Consider the following 18,261-nt stretch of genomic DNA (forward strand, 5'->3'; position numbering starts at 1 on the left):
TACCATCTGTCATTAAGAAAACTGCGTTCAAAGCATTTCATTTCAACAGAAGCTTGCCGCTTGAAAGTCCAGGACAGAAGAAAATTTTCGTCGGCCGCGTCGGCATCCCTTTAGACCGTCGTCGTCAAAGAACTGGAATCATTAGGCTGCCCAAAGTGGCTGGCTAGCCAGCGCCCGGTCTTTGGTCGCCAGCAGTAGGGCTGTTTGCAGCACTGATCAGCGTTTTACGCGTGACATTCCTTGAAAATGTAGTACTTCTGATGTTATGATAGGAGCACATCTTTCTTACATCTTTACACGCGCTTAAACCTTCCTCATTGTACAAGACGATAGCTAGAAAGGGTTCCCTCACAGTGGATCGCATTAAACGTAGGTATGGTAAGAGTGGGGTAAGAATATGTCGAAAAGGCGTTATTTAGATTTTATACACCACGCTGTCAGCAACCAAACTTCTCCATTTCGTTCGGAATTTCCATTTCATTCATTCAAACAACACCTCCTTCTCTCTCCCTCGTTTTTCTCGTCTTCCGCCAATGTTCCCTCTCAGAGGTGTAGTTCTCTATTGGGTTGGGAAGGGAAGCTCTTGTCCCTCAACTTTGAAAAGAATGTGGGGCTGGTTCCGGGAGCAACCCGTTTTGGGGCGTATTTTCTGAGCAGATAGTCATTTTTCTCTGCTCAGTCCCAAACTTACTTCGTCAAACTAGGCCCCTGGCCCCTCTTCTTCCCACCTCTCGTTTTTCCCTCTCCTCTCCCATCTGATTCCCAACTCCTTCCCAGCGCCGACCCTTCGAGTTCCCGACTCCTTCCCAGCGCCGACCCTTCGAGTTCCCGTCTCCTTCCCAGCGCCGACCCTCCGAGTTCCCGACTCCTTCCCAGCGCTGACCCTTCGAGTTCCCGTCTCCTTCCCAGCGCCGACCCTCCGAATTCCCGACCCCTTTCCAGTGCTGACCCTTCGAGTTCCCGTCTTCTTCCCAGCGCTGACCCTTCGAGTTCCCTTCTCCTTCCCAGCGCTGACCCTTCGAGTTCCCGTCTCCTTCCCAGCGCTGACCCTTCGAGTTCCACTTCGCCTGGGGCCTCTCCAGCCTGGCGCCGGCCAGACCGATGACGCCTTCTCCCCCGCCCGCAGTGAAGGCGACCGAGGCGCGCTCGGACGGCGACGAGGCGCAGGAGATCGACGTCGAGGAGCTGCCCGAGGCGGCCGTCGACGACTCGGCGTCTCGCGGCTCGACGCCCTGCTCCGAGCCTGCCGACAGTCCGCAGAAGCCGGCCAAGCGAGGCGTGCGCGTGCAGGCCAACTGCGACGAACTGCGCGACGTGCACTGCCAGCTGGAGGCAAAGGAGCTCTGGGACAAGTTCTACGACCTCGGCACCGAGATGATCATCACCAAGACCGGAAGGTAGGTGCCTGATCGGTCGGCGGAGCGGGGGCGAGGGGAGGGGGGGGGGGGGGGGGCGGACGCCACTGGCTGGTGCGGTCGGCAATCGGCCACAGGCTGCAGAACTGAGGTCTGCCGAGTTCGAAGAGTCGGGCGGTGGGTGTGAAGTGCTGACATTCGAGAAGGCGAGCGGTGAGATTTGGCGAGGCCGGCCGCAGGTGAACATGGGCCCAGATGACCACCAGGGGGATAGGTCTCCACGAATGGGGCTGTACACCATAAACGCTGCCAGCTTTTGTCGCCTAGACCGGGGTTATGGACGTACCGCTAATCCTGACAACATTCGAGTTCCACGGAATATCACTGTCGTGACTTTCCTGGCGAAAGTGAAAAGGTCAAAAGTGTTTCCCTGCCCAGGTGTCTCTTCAAGTAGAAGCAAAGGAAACACGAGCCCCGAATTAAGCCCGATCCGAAACGATGCTCATGTCTCTGAAAGCTTAGAGGTAATTCTGAAAACGCGCCGGAGTGTGTTCATTTCTCTCAAACCTGCTACCTTAGAAATTCACTTGATCCCCTCTCACGGCACTTGCCATGCGATCCGACTACACCTCGCGCTTTCCATCGCCCACACCAAAGCTTCCGGGAAGTGCACTGACGACACCAGCACTCCCTCAAAGCCCCCGCTCCCTCGCAACGCAATGTCGCTGTCCCACAGCATCCAAACCTGACCGGGATCCGGTTTCCACCTTCCACCACAAGACCTGCCCTGGGTCTAGTCTTCACCCTCCGCTACCAGACCTGCCCAGGGTTCAGTCCCCGTACTCCACCACCAGACCCGCCCAGGGTCCAATCTTTATTCTCCACCACAAGACCTGCCCTGGGTCCAGTCGTCACCCTCCACTACCAGATCTGCCCGGGGTTCAGTCCCCGTACGCCACCACCAGACCCGCCCAGGGCCCAGTCTTTATCCTCCACCACAAGACCTGCCCTGGGTCTAGTCTTCACCCTCCACTACCAGATCTGCCCGGGGTTCAGTCCCCGTACGCCACCACCAGACCCGCCCAGGGTCCAATCTTTATCCTCCACCACAAGACCTGCCCTGGGTCTAGTCTTCACCCTCCACTACCAGACCTGCCCAGGGTTCAGTCCCCGTACGCCACCACCAGACCCGCCCAGGATCCAGTCTTTATCCTCCGCCACAAGACCTGCCCTGGGTCTAGTCTTCACCCTCCACTACCAGATCTGCCCGGGGTTCAGTCCCCGTACTCCACCACCAGACCCGCCCAGGGTCCAGTCTTTATCCTCCGCCACAAGACCTGCCCTGGGTCTAGTCTTCACCCTCCACTACCAGACCTGCCCAGGGGTCAGTCCCCGTACGCCACCACCAGACCCGCCCAGGGTCCAGTCCTCAGCCTCCACCGCAAGACCTGCCCGGGGTCTAGTCTTCACCCTCCACTACCAGACCTGCCCAGGGGTTTAGTCTCCGCCATCCATCACCGGACTTGACCGGGGCCCAGTCTCCCCCCCCCCCCCACCACCACCAGACCCGTCCAGGGTCCAGTCTTCAGCCTCCACCACCAGACCTGCCCAGGGTCCAGTCTCCACCCTCCACCACCAGACCTGCCCGGGATCCAGTCTCTACCCTCCGCCACCAGTGGCGAGCGCTCACTGGACGTACGCCTCCAACGGAATGTCTCAATAGTCGCTGCTCCAACCCCTGCTTTTAAAGTCACCTGTTTCCATGCATCACCGTAGGACCAACGGTCCGCGCGCGCGCGAGAAGCGGCCCGTGGTCGCCATCCTCCCCGTCCCTCGGCCTCCGTCTCGTCCCCGGCGCCCGCTGCCGCCGTCGCCGCGTGTGACCCAGCGGCGCCGCGCCGGGACCGCCGGCCGTGTCGCTTCCGCTCCGCTTGCCTCCCCAATGAAATCAGGTAGCATTGAGCGTCGCGTCGCGGCCGATGTGGCGCGGCGCCGGCGCATTGTCGAGCGGGGGGCGGCGACGACGACCGGCCGGCTGACACGCGCCTCTGACAATGGCCCCCCGGCCGGCCCCCACCGCCGCTGACGGCGCCTGGGGGAGGGGGCTGTCCCGCGGGCGCGCCGCGGGTGTCAGGGCACGGCCGGCGGGGTTTTAAATTTCCTGCGCTGCACACTGACAGCCGACAAACAGGCAGAGTTGATGGGAAAGTGTTTGCGCACGGTTGAGAGTCAATTTAGATAATGAATCTGTCAAGCTGCAGGGAACCGTGCGACGATAGCGACAGCCGCGTTCAAAATTTCAGCTGGGTTCCCGCTGCCTAACGTGCTTGAGTATCATCTTTAACAATTTTGAGTTGAAAACCTTTTTGGTTCAAACAACGAAAATAACCACTTAAAACATAGTGTTATTTTCCGTTCTCGTCCTCGCTTTCGCATCCACATTTTTCTATCAGTTTTCCTGCCCTCTCGCCTGCTGGACAGCCGGCCCCCATCCCCTCGATGGGCCGGTATCGGTGGCACTACGCCGCGTCGGGCGCCCCTGCGCGCCATTATACACTGGCTCCCCACTCCCCCCATTAGATGACAATCAGAACGGACAATCGGAACATTGCGAATAATCGCCTGGGGGGCGCCGACGCGGCCGGCAGGTGTCGCGCCGGCGCCGACGTTCCGGAACGCCGCCGACATTGTCGAGATGTCGGGCCCGTAACGAGAACGACGGGCGGACAGATGGGCCTGCCGGCGGCGAGAATTGGATAACGACGGCAGCGACGCGGCCGCCGTCGGCGCGGCTGCCAGGCGGTGGCGGCGGCGGCGGCGCTCACGGCGGGCGGCGCGGCTGTCTGGCGCCGGCCTCCCAGCGGAGCCGGGGCTAGGGCGGCGACCGGCCCCGGTCTCAGCGGCAGCCTGCGCCCGTCCGTCATCCGCCGTGTCCGCCGCCGGCGGCGGCGGCAGGCGGCGCGCACGTGCGCCGGCGCACCTGAGCGGCGCGCGCCGGAAGCGCCGCGTCGCCGGCGGCGCGCGCGCTCAATTCGCCGCACGGCGCCGCGCCGACCGCGGTGTCGAGTTCAGAGACGCCGGGCAGCGGGCGACGCTGCGGCACAATGGGCCGACGGCGGCCGCCGGCCGGCCGGCGGGGAGGGTGGTCCGCCGCCGGCCGATCGGCGCTGTAAGCCGGCCCGCTCTCGGCCAGCCGGTGATCAGTCGCAGCCGGACGCCGCGCGTCAGGCCGCGCTCCAACAGTTTACAGCCGGGCGTTGGCTGCAGCTCGCCGACCGGCTCACGCGCCCGGCTGCAGCGTCAGCTGGCGTCTGACCAGATGCTGATGGTGCTGGCGATGATCGGCGGCCTGCAGCAGGGATCGCGGCGCGAAACACGGCTCCGTTGAGGCTCCCGCCGCCGCCGCCGCCGCCGGACGGCTCCCATCGGTCGGGGTGACCGCCGCTCGCTGCGGCCGGGCCGCGGCCGCGGCCGGGGGCGGGCCGGCAGCTCGTTTGCCGTCAGTGGGGCCGGCCCAGTCGTCGCGCGCCTCTCGCGCCGACCGCGCGACACCGAACCGTCGCAGGAATCCGCACCCACGTCCTAATTGCACCCCTTCGCCCGGCCGGGCGGGGAGGGGGAGGCGGCGGGCCGTAACTCGCGGCGGCGCGGCCGGGGCCGTACCTGTCAGCGCCGTGCCGCCGCCGGGGTGGTCCGGCGGCCCCGGTCGTCCGCTCCCGCGCCCCGGTGTTTACAATCGGCCTACAAATTGGTAAATTGATACTTTGCGGCGCTGAGTTGGCGATCGAATTAATGAGCGGCGCGCGGGCGGGCGGCGCGCGGCGCGGCCGTCTGGAGCACGTCTCGCCGCCGCGGCGAGGGTCACGGTGTCGCGCGGTGTCACCGCCCGCGGCAGGGCCCCCCGCGGCGCCTCCTCCCCCTCCAGCGCCCGGTGGCCCGGTCTCTGATCCTTGGCGGCCGGAACACATCATGACTGGTGGGCCGACTGACCTGAGGGGGGTGGGTGGGGAGGGGAGCCTGCTGACCGACTCTTGGTGGGGTCGGGCGGGCGCCGGCGATGGCGGGCCGGCTGACAACAGAGGACGCCTCTCCCGTGGAATGTTACAGCTGCTGACACGTACACCGCACCGCCTGAGGCGCAGTCGCTTTGTCGCTTTTGCCGTCTGATGCACAGGATCCGATTCCGACCGACCCCTGCCCGCTGTTTGAGAGCCCGACTTGCGTCTGCTTGTGATGACCTTTCAGGCTCACTCGCTAACACGCTCGGGACGTTCGACAAGACGCCCCCTGGCGACCTATGCAGCGGGCCGCTCCAGGTCGTCGCCTGCGCGCGCCTGGCGGTGGTGTTGGCCGGGGAGTGCTCCGGTGCCCCGCGGGAGGTCCCAGGTGCGACCTCGGCTCGCCTGCTCGGCCCATGTCACACCTGCGGGCGTGGCCCGCCCCTGCCGGTGGTCCCCATGCAGCCGGTAATGTTGGCCCGTTACACGCGACCCAACACACATAAACACGGTCTTGCTAGGGCCGGGGAGACGCGAAAGGCGATACACGCCGGGCTGCAGGGGCTGCACGGTCGGCGGTCAGCCAGTTTACACGGCTCGTCTCCGCTCGTGCCTCCAGCTACGCCGCACCCGGGTACGCTGCGACCCCTCCTCATGTCAGAGCTGTGACTCTCCCTCGGGTCACAGCGCCGCTCGGACACCGCTGTCGCCTGGCTGCCGCAGCTCCCCAAACCTCCGTCTGACGCAGCAAATGCGCCAGAAACGGCCCGGGTTCATTCCGTAACGCTTTACGCGCACGCGTCTTTAATGACGCGAGCATAATTGAAGCTAACAGCTGTTTATCAATCAGAAAGTCCACGGAACGACCACCGCTTGGTTCGAGCAGCGCTTGAGCGGCGGAACAGCGGCTTATCGTGTGAAGCTGCGGGCTGACGACGGGCGACCGCGTCCGTGGAGCATTACCGTCACGGGGTCCCGGGGGAGCGCCGCAGGGCCGCGGCCCTATCAGCCCGCCTGGCTGGGACGCAGCGCAGGGTCCGCTGTCGCACTGGTGCCGATCCGCGGACCGGCTGATTATTTATGGCGGGTTACTCTGCGGCACGTCACCCGGACCGCGGCCGCCGGCGCGCCTCCGACTGACGGCGGAGGGCAGCCGCTGAGGTCAGGGTCACCGGGCACCCGCTGAGGTCAGGGTCAGGTCACAGAACGGTCAGCGGTGGAAGCCCGACTGCCGGGTCGTGCAGTAGCGTGATTTGCTTTGGTCGGTACAAATTGATGTACACCATTAACGAGAGACGGTGTGCTCTGCTTGGATTAATAGAGGAAAACATGCATATCGTAAGCACACTGATCTTGTATGGACGTTTTCTTTGTAGTGTATCCACTGTGACACTGATAACATAGGTGTTGTCGTGACAACGTTTCTATCGATGTCGCCTCCGCTTCGGAGTACGTCATCACGAGCCTGCGTGTTTCCCGCCGCGGCGAGGAATGCGCCCGGCCGCTGAGACAATGCCTGTGTCGACCGCGGGTCCCGGCAGTCACGTCCGCGGACCGCGCGGGGGGCCGGCCGGACCACGTGGTCCCAGACGGACCCCAATTTGTCACCGGCGTGGCGGCGGCCGGCCGGCCGTAAAACGTTTACGGGGACCAATTTGCGTCGGCGGGGGGCACTACGCGACCGTGCTGTATCGGGTAACAAGGCGACGAGCCGTCGGCACCGGGGCGCTGGGAGAGTGACGGCGGCCGGTCGGCCCAGCTGCTCCAGGTGCGCGCTGCGCCACCGCGGCCCGCGCTGCGACCCGGCGGCGGCGCGACGCGGGACCGGGACGGACCCGGACGGTCGGGGACGGCGCGGCGGGAGCGCGACGCGCCGGAGCCGGTCGTTCCCGCTGACAGCCGGGCGGCCGGGCTGCAGCTTTATAAACGTCCGGCGCGGCGCTGGCACCCAAACAGATTGGTCATTGCTTCAAAATGTCCGTGCCTTTGTTTGCGTTGCGGCCGCGCGCGCCGAGCCGCTGACCGGCCGCGAAAATAGCGCCATTTAGCGGCGGGGCTCCGCCGGCCGGCGACATGTTTGTCGACAATTCCGACGCGCGGCCGGCAGCTGCCGGAGCGGCCGTCGGCCGGCGGACAATGCCAGGCGGCGCGCCGGCCGGCAGCGGGCGGCGCGCCTGGTCAGCGCCGGCCAGTTTGGCCGGGCTCCGGACGGCGGCTCGGCCGGCACCGGCGCCGCCGCGGGCTGCCGGCCCGTCGGGGGGCCGCCGGCGGACCCGCCCCCGCCAGGCTGGTGACAGGGCGGCACACAACCGGCCGGCCCCGGCAGGTCGCTGAATGACGCGCCGCTAGGGGTTAATTGTAGCCGTCAATGAGAGTTGATGTTGTGCGGGTCGGCTAGATGGGATGACCGGGCCGGCCGGGCGCCCCGCAGCGCCCTAACTACCTGGATACTCGCTGAAAAATGTCACACAGCCGGGGCGGTCCCCCGCTGTGGCAGCGCGCGGCTCTAACCCAGCAGTGGGCCGCGAGTGAATGCGGTGCCTGCACGTGCAGTGCTCATGTTTGTGCAAGAGCTAGCCCAATACGTTACGCCGCCACCCTTGGTGACGCAGCTTTTTACAGAAGCCGTAATTAAAACTTCGTGTTTGCACCCGTGGTCCGCCTTGCATTTATCAGAATCAAGGTTCATTTATGTCGCCGGTATCTTCCGAATCGGAGGACCCCCGGGCAGCCCGTTTTCACAACATTCGGCGCCGCATCATTGGTGCCAGCGCGCGCCGGGCTCTGCTCATTAACGGTTATTGTCGTCGGCCCGGGAAGCGGTCATGCCAGATTTGGTCGGTTAGTCCCGATAAATTGAACGCGCCGCTGCCGCCGCCGGCACCCGGGTGTATATCAGCGGCGCCGGCGAGGCCGGCCGCGCCGCACGCCGCCGCCGGCCGTGTTACCTTGATAAATCGCGCCGCTCGGAGAAAGCTGTCGACGAGAGGCGCCGCGCCGGAAATCTGAATCAGTCGGCGCGAGCAAAACTGGTCGCTGACGCGCCGGGTGCATCCGAACGGAAAAGCTCGCGCCGTCCGTGCCGTCCGCGGCGGCGGCGGCGGCGGCGGCGGCAGTAGTGGGCGCTCCGGTTTCGTCGGCCCGAGTCGCGGCAGATAACGCCGTGGCGGCGCGACCGCTCTACCGCGGCTATTTGTTTTGAAGTTGCCTGCAGAGGGCGGCGCCGGCTCAGCTCGCGCCCCGCTATCTCCGAGTTCAAAGCCGACGCGCCGCCCTCTGCAGCGCGCCCCGCCGCACGGCCTGCAGCCGCCGCGCTGGCGGCCGCCGGCGAACGCACCCGGTCTTGTCGCGCGGCGCGCGCCGGCGACATAATTGGACTCGGAGTCATCCTATCTAAATGGAAATCACATGAGCGACCGGGGCGCGGCCGCTGGTGCCGGCCGGCGCTGGCGACCCCGTGGCGCCCGAGGCGCATCGACCCCTCCGCCGCGCGGCCGTCCGGCCGACACATTCCTTCCGTACGTGCGCCGACAGCTAACTCATGGCGGCGGACGGTTATCAGGCAGGACTGCCCAAACCACACATTATCACGTCATGAAATACTCAGCGAGCCGTCCGCTGAACAATAATTGCCGCCGCTGCAGTGCCCTGCAGACCAGCCGCGCCGCCAGTGGCCGCATATTTGGGCGGCGCCCGCCGGCCACGTCCCCTGGCCGTCCGTACGCGCTCTGCACGCGGCCGCCTGCCCCGGCGGCCCACCAAACAATTATTATATTCAAATGCGTCGCAATTCATCAGCGGCGACGCGCGGAGGCAGCGCCGCGCGGCGGCAGCCGGGAGAAGCTCGGCAGCTCGCGGCCGCCGCGAGCGGTGCGTCGCCTTCGCGTCTGATGGAGCGCGCCGAAACAGAAATGATAGCCGACCGGCATGGCGGCGGCGGCGAGCCCGGCATTAGCCGCCGTGTTAATCTGTGATAATAACGGGCGCGCGCTAATCTGCACTAATGACGGGTTCGCGATTGGCGGCGCGACGCTGATGAGGCGCCGCGCCGCCGACCGCCCGCACAGGCGCCCATCCATCTCCGGCAGAGACGCGCCCGAGACGCCCCGCGAGACGCGCTCCTCGGCGCCCGGAGACGCCGGCCAGGTGCCCGGCGCTCCGCAACCCGCGTCTGGAGCCGCCGTCACGCTCCGAACGAGCCCGTCACGGCGCGTCACGTCACGTCACGTCGCGTCGGGGCGCCGCTGGCGACGGACCGGCGAGCGGCCGTTACGCTGATGCCCACCGCCGCGGCCTGCGTCCCGCCAGTCAGCGCCCGCTGCCGACCTCGGCGCCAAACGCAGCCGGCGGCGGTGTCCGGCAGGTCACGTGATCGGGACCTGTCGCCGGCGCGGCCTCCATTCGTTGGCGCCGCGCCGCCTCGCGCGCTGCCCTTTCTCCCTCCGCCCCCGGCCGATAGGCGCCTTTGTCTTCCTCTCCTGCTGGGGGCGGAGCCTAAACCGGGGAGGTGCCTCGCAGACGCTAAATAACAGCCCTTGTCGAATAAATTAGCCAAAATAGTGATCAACAAGTCATTAGGGGCGCCACAACACGGAACAGAGCCGCCGGATTTACGGGCGCGCGTCATCTCGACGCACGCGCGCGCGCGCCGGCATCGGTCAAGCCGGGTGCTTCGGCACACACACACGTGCCCGAGCAGACAGACACACAAACGGAGCGTCGACACCGACGACGTCCGTCGGTGGCCGCTGCCGACCCCACCCCGCGCTCGATGGCTTCGTCTCGGCGTCGATGCCGTCGCCGCCGCCGACGCGCGTCGTCAGCGCCGGCGCGGGATGGCCGCCGCCGCTGCCGCTGAGTTTCTCCCGTCGGCTGCACGCGATGTAGACGCCGGACGCTGTCGTGATACAAATTAGTTGGCGCTTAATCGTGGCGGCCTGTAAAATATGGGCCAATATGTGCGGTCCGCGGTCCGTGCGGCCGCCGCGGCCGGCCCGTTTTTGTTGATGGTTGCTGTCACGCCACCTCGGGCGGCCTCGTCCTGCGGCAATTACGGCGCCGGGATGCGCGCCGCCGCCGCCGCGTCGATTCGCCGCGCCGTGGCGCGACAATTAGCGGGCCGACCCTGCATGGACCGGCGCGCTGCGGTGTGCGGCGCTGTTTGCCGGCCTGCAGCGGCGGCGGAGGGGAGGGGGGGGGGACGACAGAGACCGCCCCCATTACGCCCGACTGGGAAAGCGCGATAAAGCGTCGGTAGGTGCCGGCGCAGACAACAGCCGTCGGTGGCAGAGTAACGAGCTGTGATAAATTTCAGTAAAATATGCTTCTGATAGCAATGAGCGCGCCATGACGATCCCACCATAAATTCACGGAATAATAGTGCACCGACCGCCGTAAATAATGGCGGTTCGTGCACACATGACCGACGCGGCCGAAAATTGTTTCAGATTATGGTCGGCGTATATCATAAACAGCACAGAGGCGGCCATATGCTGTCGGTCTCACATCATTATTGCAGGCAGAAACAAAACTTTTGGTGCTAATTTAATAGTGCACGCCTGGGTGGCATGGTAGCCGCAGGCCACGGAAGCGGCCGCCCCAGCTTGCATATTTCACCACCTTGCGCCGGCCGCGTCGCTAGCGCCGGCGCTGGGGGCGCGCGCGCAGTCGGTCCGCGCCGGCGGTGCATTACTCATGCCTCCGCATTCATGTATATGCACGGCGCGGACGCGGCCCGCGCGCCGCCGACGCGCTGCTAATCTTGGCGGCGGTCCGGTCGGCCGCCCATAATTTCTCACTCGCCTCGCCGCGTCACAGTGCATGCATATAAGATCGCTCATACCCGGCTCCGCGACGCTTTCCGAATTAATAACTTTATGCAAACGTCGCATCCGACCCATCCATCGGCCGGGAGCGCGAGCCGCGGCGGGGGGCGGCTCGCTGTCACCACCGCGCGGTGTCGCGCGGCAGCGCAATGGACAAAGTCAACAACTTTTTACCGCGCCGCATCATAATTCGCGCGCCGATCCGGCGGCGCGCGGCGCGGCGCGGCTTGGGGCGCGCGCGCCGAGCCGCGCCGCCAGCCGGCGCGGCGGCCGGGCCGGCCAGCGGGGGGCGCGGGCGGGTGTGAGCGCGCGCCCGGATTGACAAATGGCGCGACGCGCCGGGCCGGACGCGTCGCCGACGTCCCGCCGGCGCGGCCGCCCTGACGGATGAGCGCTTACCGGGCGCGGAATCCGGCGCGGCGCGCTCCGGCGGCGGGCCGGCCGCCCTGCACACCTGTCGCGGCCCGGGTCGGCGGCCCCTGCCGCCCGCCGCCCCGGCCGGGCGGGCGCTGTTGCGCTGCACTCGCGGCCGGGCCAGCGGCCGGCGCGCCTCGAGGGCCGACGGGTGGAGCGAGCGCGGGCTTGGCGTCGGTTGGTCTTCCCCGAACTTGGTACGCTGGTGGACCTTCACGCCCCCATCCCCCTCAAAACACGGCCACTCACCGCCGGCGTCTTCACTCGCGTTACTCCACAATCACTCGCCGCTCCCGCCGGCCGGCGCTGTGCACAGCATGCACGGCCGGGGTAGCGGCCACGCCGCAGGCGGCGCAGCTGTGGGGTCACGCGGCGGCGTACACACCCGATTGCACCGCTCCAAAGGCAGCGGCCGTGTGATCGCGGCGCCGCGCACGGCCGACTTGGCGACACCAAAGGCGGCGCTGCGGTCGCGCCGCGGTGGTCAGCTGAGCAGGCGCTGTTCCAGTCAACCGAACAAAAAGGCTCGGCCTTATACAGATGCCTGCGGCCCGCCGGTGCAGACGGCTTAAGCAGCTTACATGCACGACTGACAAAACTACATTACGGCGGGCCCAACAGTCGGCGGCGGGGCCGTCTGTCCCGCCGGGGCAGCGGACGGTCCCCGCCATGCCGACCGCGCCGAGCCGATCGGACGCAACAAATGGCCCCAATGTGACGCGCTGACCCACCTCATGGGCGTCTGGCACTCGTCCGCGCGACAGGCTGTAATTACTCGCTCGGCGAACTATCAACGACGCATTCATTAGTCCGATAAATGCCCACCCAGGGCGGCGGCACTGTATATTTGACAACACGCCGCGGGGCGCTGCTTCTTTTTCCGATCTGGCGCCTCGCGGCGCTGGCCACGGCCGGGCGAGCGTCCACTGAGCCAGTGTGCCTCCAGCATCCTGGTCAGGTAATCTCGTCCTGCCGCACGACAGAGCCCGGGGAGGCGGACGTGGCCGGCGGGGAGTGGGCGCACCGGCGCGACCCGGGGCACCACCCTCTCGAATCCGCCCTCCTCCTGAGTGCGGGCCAAACGTGGACTCAGCCGACGCAAAACGGCTCCCGAGAACGCGACACCCTCTCGGCCGAGTCGACCCCCTGCTGCGGCTCCGCTGGCTCCGCCTCTGTCGTGTCGGGCCGTGACGGCGGCGGTGGCGGCGCGCCGGCGACGGCGGCGCGGCGGGAGGCGCGGCCGAGGTGCGGTGGCGTCCTGTATGACAGAGCCGGCACCTCGGGCGCGCCGACGCTGGGCACTTGTTTGCCGAGACAATGCCGCATTACAGCGCCGTGAGCTGGCCGGTCGGTTGAGTCAGCGCATCGCTCTGTCCACCCGGCTTTCTCCTCCCCTTTCTCTCTCACTCTCTCTCTCCCTTCTCTTCCCTCTCCCTCGCTGTCTCTTTTCAGGCTCCCCTCCGCCTTCTTCCTCCCTCTCTCCTTCCTTCAAAATGTATCTTTCTGACGCGCACCAAATGTTCCTCTTTCTCAGATTTATTTGTTCGTCCAGTCTCGCTTGGAGTCGCTCCGTCTCTTTCCAATCTAAAGCCGAGATAACTTTCTGTCCAATTCCTCACGCCTCTGCTTATTCCATGCTTCATTTCGTCATCTGGAGAAGAAACGGGAACTTCATACGAGCCGATACGAGCTTCTCTCGCCCCCCCCCCCCCCTCCCCGCTCCCGATTAAGCATTTTATCGGCGCCCGCAACCTCCCATCCGCTAAGCTGCATTGAAATAAATTCGCAATATTCCCACAACTACATGGCCTAACGAGGCGAATACTTCATCGGTACATGCGAGCGTTGCACCACGCGTGGGCATACTTTTGCTGTGTAAAACACACCACTTCCGCCAGCCGCAGCCCGACGTTGGCAGGCAGTCCCACGCTCGTCAAACCGACGTCAGCGCGCTGCGTCTCATCGCCCTCCCCCAGCGACAGTCGGAGCCCACCCCGCCGGCGTAAGCGACACCTCGCACCTCGTTTCCTGAAACTCCAGCGCCGTTAAGTCCGTCGTTGCATAATGTCCTTAATGGCGGCACTGCGGTCGCCGCGGCCACCCCGTGCACATGTGGTTATTACGCGTGATTTAGAGGTAGTCGCGGTGTTCTGCGGCGTCCAACTATCGTGGGATTCGGCCAGCCGCTGCTCTCAGCTGAGGAGTGCTGAGGAGGGGTTCATCGCGGCCTCAGCCGGCCGGTTCGCTTCGTAACTCATCTGAACTAGTTGCGCTCACGTCCGAGCGCTCTGCCCGCTCGTTAGACGGGCTGATGGCCGCTGTAGCACCTGGAGAGCAGGCGGTGATATGCACTTGCTCAAAGTTACGTCATGCGGTTTTTAAAATGCGACATTCATGCCCGTTTAAGCTAACTTGATGTGTCGCTACCTGAGCTGAGCCTAGCGCAGCGCATTCTTCGCCCATGAAGACATATGCCTTGCATCAGGCGCTGTTATGGGCGGCCATCGCGCATTTATAATGACGTGATGCCGGTCTGCGATAGCGCAGGGCTGCCGAGTTTAGCGACACCATCTCGATGCACTCAGCTGACTCCGCTCGTGTTCCGCTGCAGAAGTTACGACAGGGCCCCCACCCCCGCCCCTCCCCACCCGCCACTCCCCACGCCGTCGCCGGCCGCGCCGTGTGCAAAGTTCGGTAGCAGGACATGCAGATCCGGTCACTGTGCTGACCGGGCCCACCCGCACCCTGCTCAGCGGCGGACCTGTGCTGACGCCGGAGCTGTCGCCACCAGCGCCCGACGCCCGGGACTCAGCAGCGTGGGCCCAGCACCCAGCAACCGGCACCCAACACCCAGCTCCCGCACTGTCACCCAAACCCGGTAACAGAACCCGGCAACTGGTGTAAACACCCGGCACCTAGCACCCACCGCACCACAACCTGAAATCCAGCACCCAACATCCAGCACCCCGATTCCGTCGCCGACCTTCCAACACCCAGCACCCGGCGCCAGCGCCGTCCAGCAAGCGGCGCCGGAGCCGGTGAGCCCGTTTGCCTGCATATGAGTCTATAACTGGCGCGCGGTGATGCTATCGAGTAATGCGATTTGGGGGCACGCTTCGTCACCGCGATGAGGCTGCGCCGCGTCGGCGGCCGGCGCCGCGCGCCGACGGCGCCGCCGGTGTCAGCGCCGATGTTCTCGTCGGTGAAACGGGCGAAAAGGAATGCCGCGCCGGCCTGCAGCCGTAATCCGGCCCGTGACGTCACGCGCCGCGCGACAGCAGCCGCGCAGACGGCCGGGCGCGCTACCGGCCGCCCGCGCGCGCGCGCCCGGTGGCCCGCCGCCGCATAGCTGCGCACCATTCCAGATTCCAGGGACAAATTCCGCGCGCGGCGCGTCGTGGGCGGCGCGCGGAAAAAGCGGCGCGCCCCCCGCCCGCGTGACGGCGCGCCCGCTGCGATTGGCCCACGCCCGGTCACGTGGTCGGATCCGGCCGATTTCACGCCGGCCGGGGGTTATTTATTTGGGCGTGAGTTACGGCTGGCGCGGACGCGCGACAGGGCGACTTGCGTGCGCCGCGACGCTTTGCCGTTTGTTTTAATATGGACAATTAACCAATGTCAATGTTGTAATAGGAAACGTCCATGCTGGGCAGCGTGCCCCGAACATGCACCGCGGCATCCACGCCAGCATTCAAACAACGCCAACGCTAATGGCGTTCTACAAACACCAGGGTGTGAGCACTTCCACACGCTTTGTCGTGCCATATACGGCTCCAGGTGCCTGCATGCTGCACAGGGTACGCCTTGCGCGCCGTTCGTGGCGCGCCTTGGGAGGGCGTCAGGCCGCCGCGAGGCGTAAGTGGCGCGCCACCTTCGCGCCACTTCGCCGCCCCGTTTGTCGGCCGCAAACAGTGTAATCAGCGACTACGCGAGCCATTACGTCCGCCGGGTGGGCGGCAGGCGGACGCGGCTGCGTCGAACGCGGCGTAGGTGGCGATCGCCCGCCGCCCGGCGGAGCGCGCCGGACAGCACCCCCAGACAGCACCATCGGACAGCATTCCCGTACAGCACCGCTGGACAGCCAGTCCGGACGGGGTGACCGCACAGGGCCTCTCAAGCGCGGGTTGGAAGCCCGGACCGGACACCTCTCGGTCCGTCGACCAGGCCGGCCGGGCGTCTCCGCCGCGCGGCAGGCGCCGCGGCCACCCCGGCTCCGGAGCGTGGGCCGAGCGCGGCGCCGCGGCCACCCCGGCTCCGGAGCGCGGGCCGAGCGCGGCGCCGCGGCCACCCCGGCTCCGGAGCGCGGGTCGAGCGCGGCGTCGCGGCCACCCCGGCTCCAGAGCGTGGGCCGAGCGCGGCGCCGCGGCCACCCCAGCTCCGGAGCGCGGGCCGAGCGCGGCGCCGCGGCCACCCCGGCTCCGGAGCGCGGGTCGAGCGCGGCGCCGCGGCCACCCCGGCTCCGGAGCGTGGGCCGAGCGCGGCGTCGCGGCCGGCCGGACAGTCGGACAGCCGGCGGGACCAGCCGGACACCTGGCGGACGGCCAGCCGGCCGCCGGCGGAGACCAGTAGCCGTGTCGTCGGCCGCTATTCATGCGGCATGCCGCGCGCTGCAGCGCCGCCGCCCGGCGTTGATTCACGCCGGGCGCGCGCGCCGTATTTCAGGTGACCAAATTACCCGGCCATTACGGCGGGCGACAGCGGCGATATATACGGGAGACGCGAGCGTCGCCGACGAAAGCCGCCCGTCACGGCCGCCGACCGACGGCCGGCCGATGCATTATGACAGATCCTGCTGATGCTATCGAGGCGGCGCCGGCTGATTTATGCGAGGGCCGGCACATACGGTCGACGGCGGTCTTTATACGGAGGCACGATGCAGGGCCTGTGTGGCCGCCGGCGGGCCGGTGAAGTGTCCGCGGCGGGCCGGTGAAGTGTCCGCCGGTCGGTGAATCGGTGCACTCGGCGCGGGCGGGGCCGGCTGCTCAGTACCACACCAGAGGTGCTGTGTGGTCCGGCAGGTGACGCTGAGTGCAGTGTAAGACGTAGGGCGGCCGTGCTTTAGCGATGGCATGCCGCCGCTCTCCGGCATTTCGCTTTGTGTTGGGGTGGAATACGGGTTGTCCTTTTGAGTGTGATTGCAATCGCGAGGCCGTGTGCGCCTCTGTTTTTGCATGCGCAGCAAGAAGGACACAGGACCGGACTTTTGTGAAATTGGCTGGAGGCCAGAGGACAGCATTTGGAACGGACTGTAGAGACCAGAGGACAGGGTTTGGAAGATACACTGAAGAGAGCAGGGGACAGGCTTTGGAGAAGATACTGGCTCGCTTGGTATATTCTAGCTGAGATTTTTGATCAGCACTTCCCATCTGAATCTCTTTTTGGGGGAGGGGAATTCTAACAGGGAAAGGCACTCAAGGAAAGCCATGCAAGGAAAGCCACTCAAGTCACGACGGCCACTCCAGGCATTCCTGCGAGATGCAAAGCTCCACCCATGCTACGTCCTGCTCGATACACGCGTGACGCGTGGTAAACTGGGGATGATCTAAATCTGGTCTGCCGACCCAAGTTTGGTTGGCTGATCCAAATTTGGATCCGGGCATAGACGCGTGTGGGTTAAAACGTGGGCAGATGACGGATACAAGCACCGTGAAGATGTAAATAAAACATTCAAGCAAGCGATATGAATTATTTTTAATGATTTAGTATTGGAAGTTAACTATATACTTGCATTACAGAAATGTAAATCCGTTTGCGTAATCTGCATCAACGGTAACGTGTTGCAACGCAGAAGTGCAACAACTGTCGCGAAACGCAAAAGCAGCAACGTTTATCTCTGTTGAGATGGTCCAGTCGGCCTTCAGAGGGCTGTCTCCATGGCAACGCACGCCGCCCATTCCCTTTCGTCCCAGCATCGTCCTGTGGCGTTTGCAACTCAGTCACTGCGCCGCAGACGCCGCCGCAGTTTGAATGGCGCTGCCTGGTTAGCGTCAATGGGCTCCTCCGTCCGTGCTACCAGATGATTTGCCAACTGGCCGTCACTGGGAGCGAGTCCGAGCGCCCAACAATGTTTAGATGTGTCGTAACCTCCTCACTGCGGCCGGTGTTTTATTGTCTGATGAAAGGGAGGCGCTGTCCAGGAGCTAGGCTGCAGGAGTGTGCAGGGGGGAGGGGGAGGGGCAGCTGGCCCACTGACCCAAGCCAAGCACAGAGCAGTCCCGAGCCATGTGCGGCCTCAATTTGGGATAGTTCTAGAAAAAGGTCAGAAAGCAACACATGGGGCAGGTATAGGCGACGATGCCTGACAAGATGACCTGACAAGGGGACCGCGACGAGTGCGAGTGACCATGCTTGGCCGTGCTTGGCGCAAAGTACTGGGACCAGCACGGAGAACCGTGCATGATGCAGAGGACCGCGACTCGCACAGAGGCCCGCTCTCAACACAGAGGACCGCACCTCACACAGAGGCCCGCTTTTAACGCAGAGGACTGTGCCTCGCACAGAGGCCCGCTCTTAACGCAGAGTACTGCGCGTCGCACACAGGCCCGCTCTTAAGGTCTAGGACCGCGCATCGCATCAAGCACCATGCCTGACACAGAAAACTGTGCTTACACAGTTAATAACAGTTGACGGTAGAACCGGATCTGACCCATGGAACCGTGCCGGGCGAAA

General features: G+C 65.4%; 1 protein-coding gene across 1 annotated transcript in view; it reads left to right on the forward strand.

The window, feature by feature from the left end:
- Positions 1 to 18,261, forward strand: part of LOC119096616 (T-box transcription factor TBX20) — a 76,155-nt gene that overhangs the window by 12,896 nt on the left and 44,998 nt on the right. Inside the window, exon 2 of the mRNA XM_037219513.1 lies at positions 1,127 to 1,397. Within this exon, the coding sequence (XP_037075408.1) occupies positions 1,127 to 1,397 (271 nt within the window). The remainder of the gene's footprint in view (positions 1 to 1,126; positions 1,398 to 18,261) is intronic.

The sequence above is a fragment of the Pollicipes pollicipes genome, unplaced genomic scaffold (genome assembly GCF_011947565.3).
Source record: "Pollicipes pollicipes isolate AB1234 unplaced genomic scaffold, Ppol_2.1 Scaffold_4295;HRSCAF=5057_pilon_pilon_pilon, whole genome shotgun sequence".
In the NCBI taxonomy this organism is placed as follows: domain Eukaryota; kingdom Metazoa; phylum Arthropoda; class Thecostraca; order Pollicipedomorpha; family Pollicipedidae; genus Pollicipes; species Pollicipes pollicipes.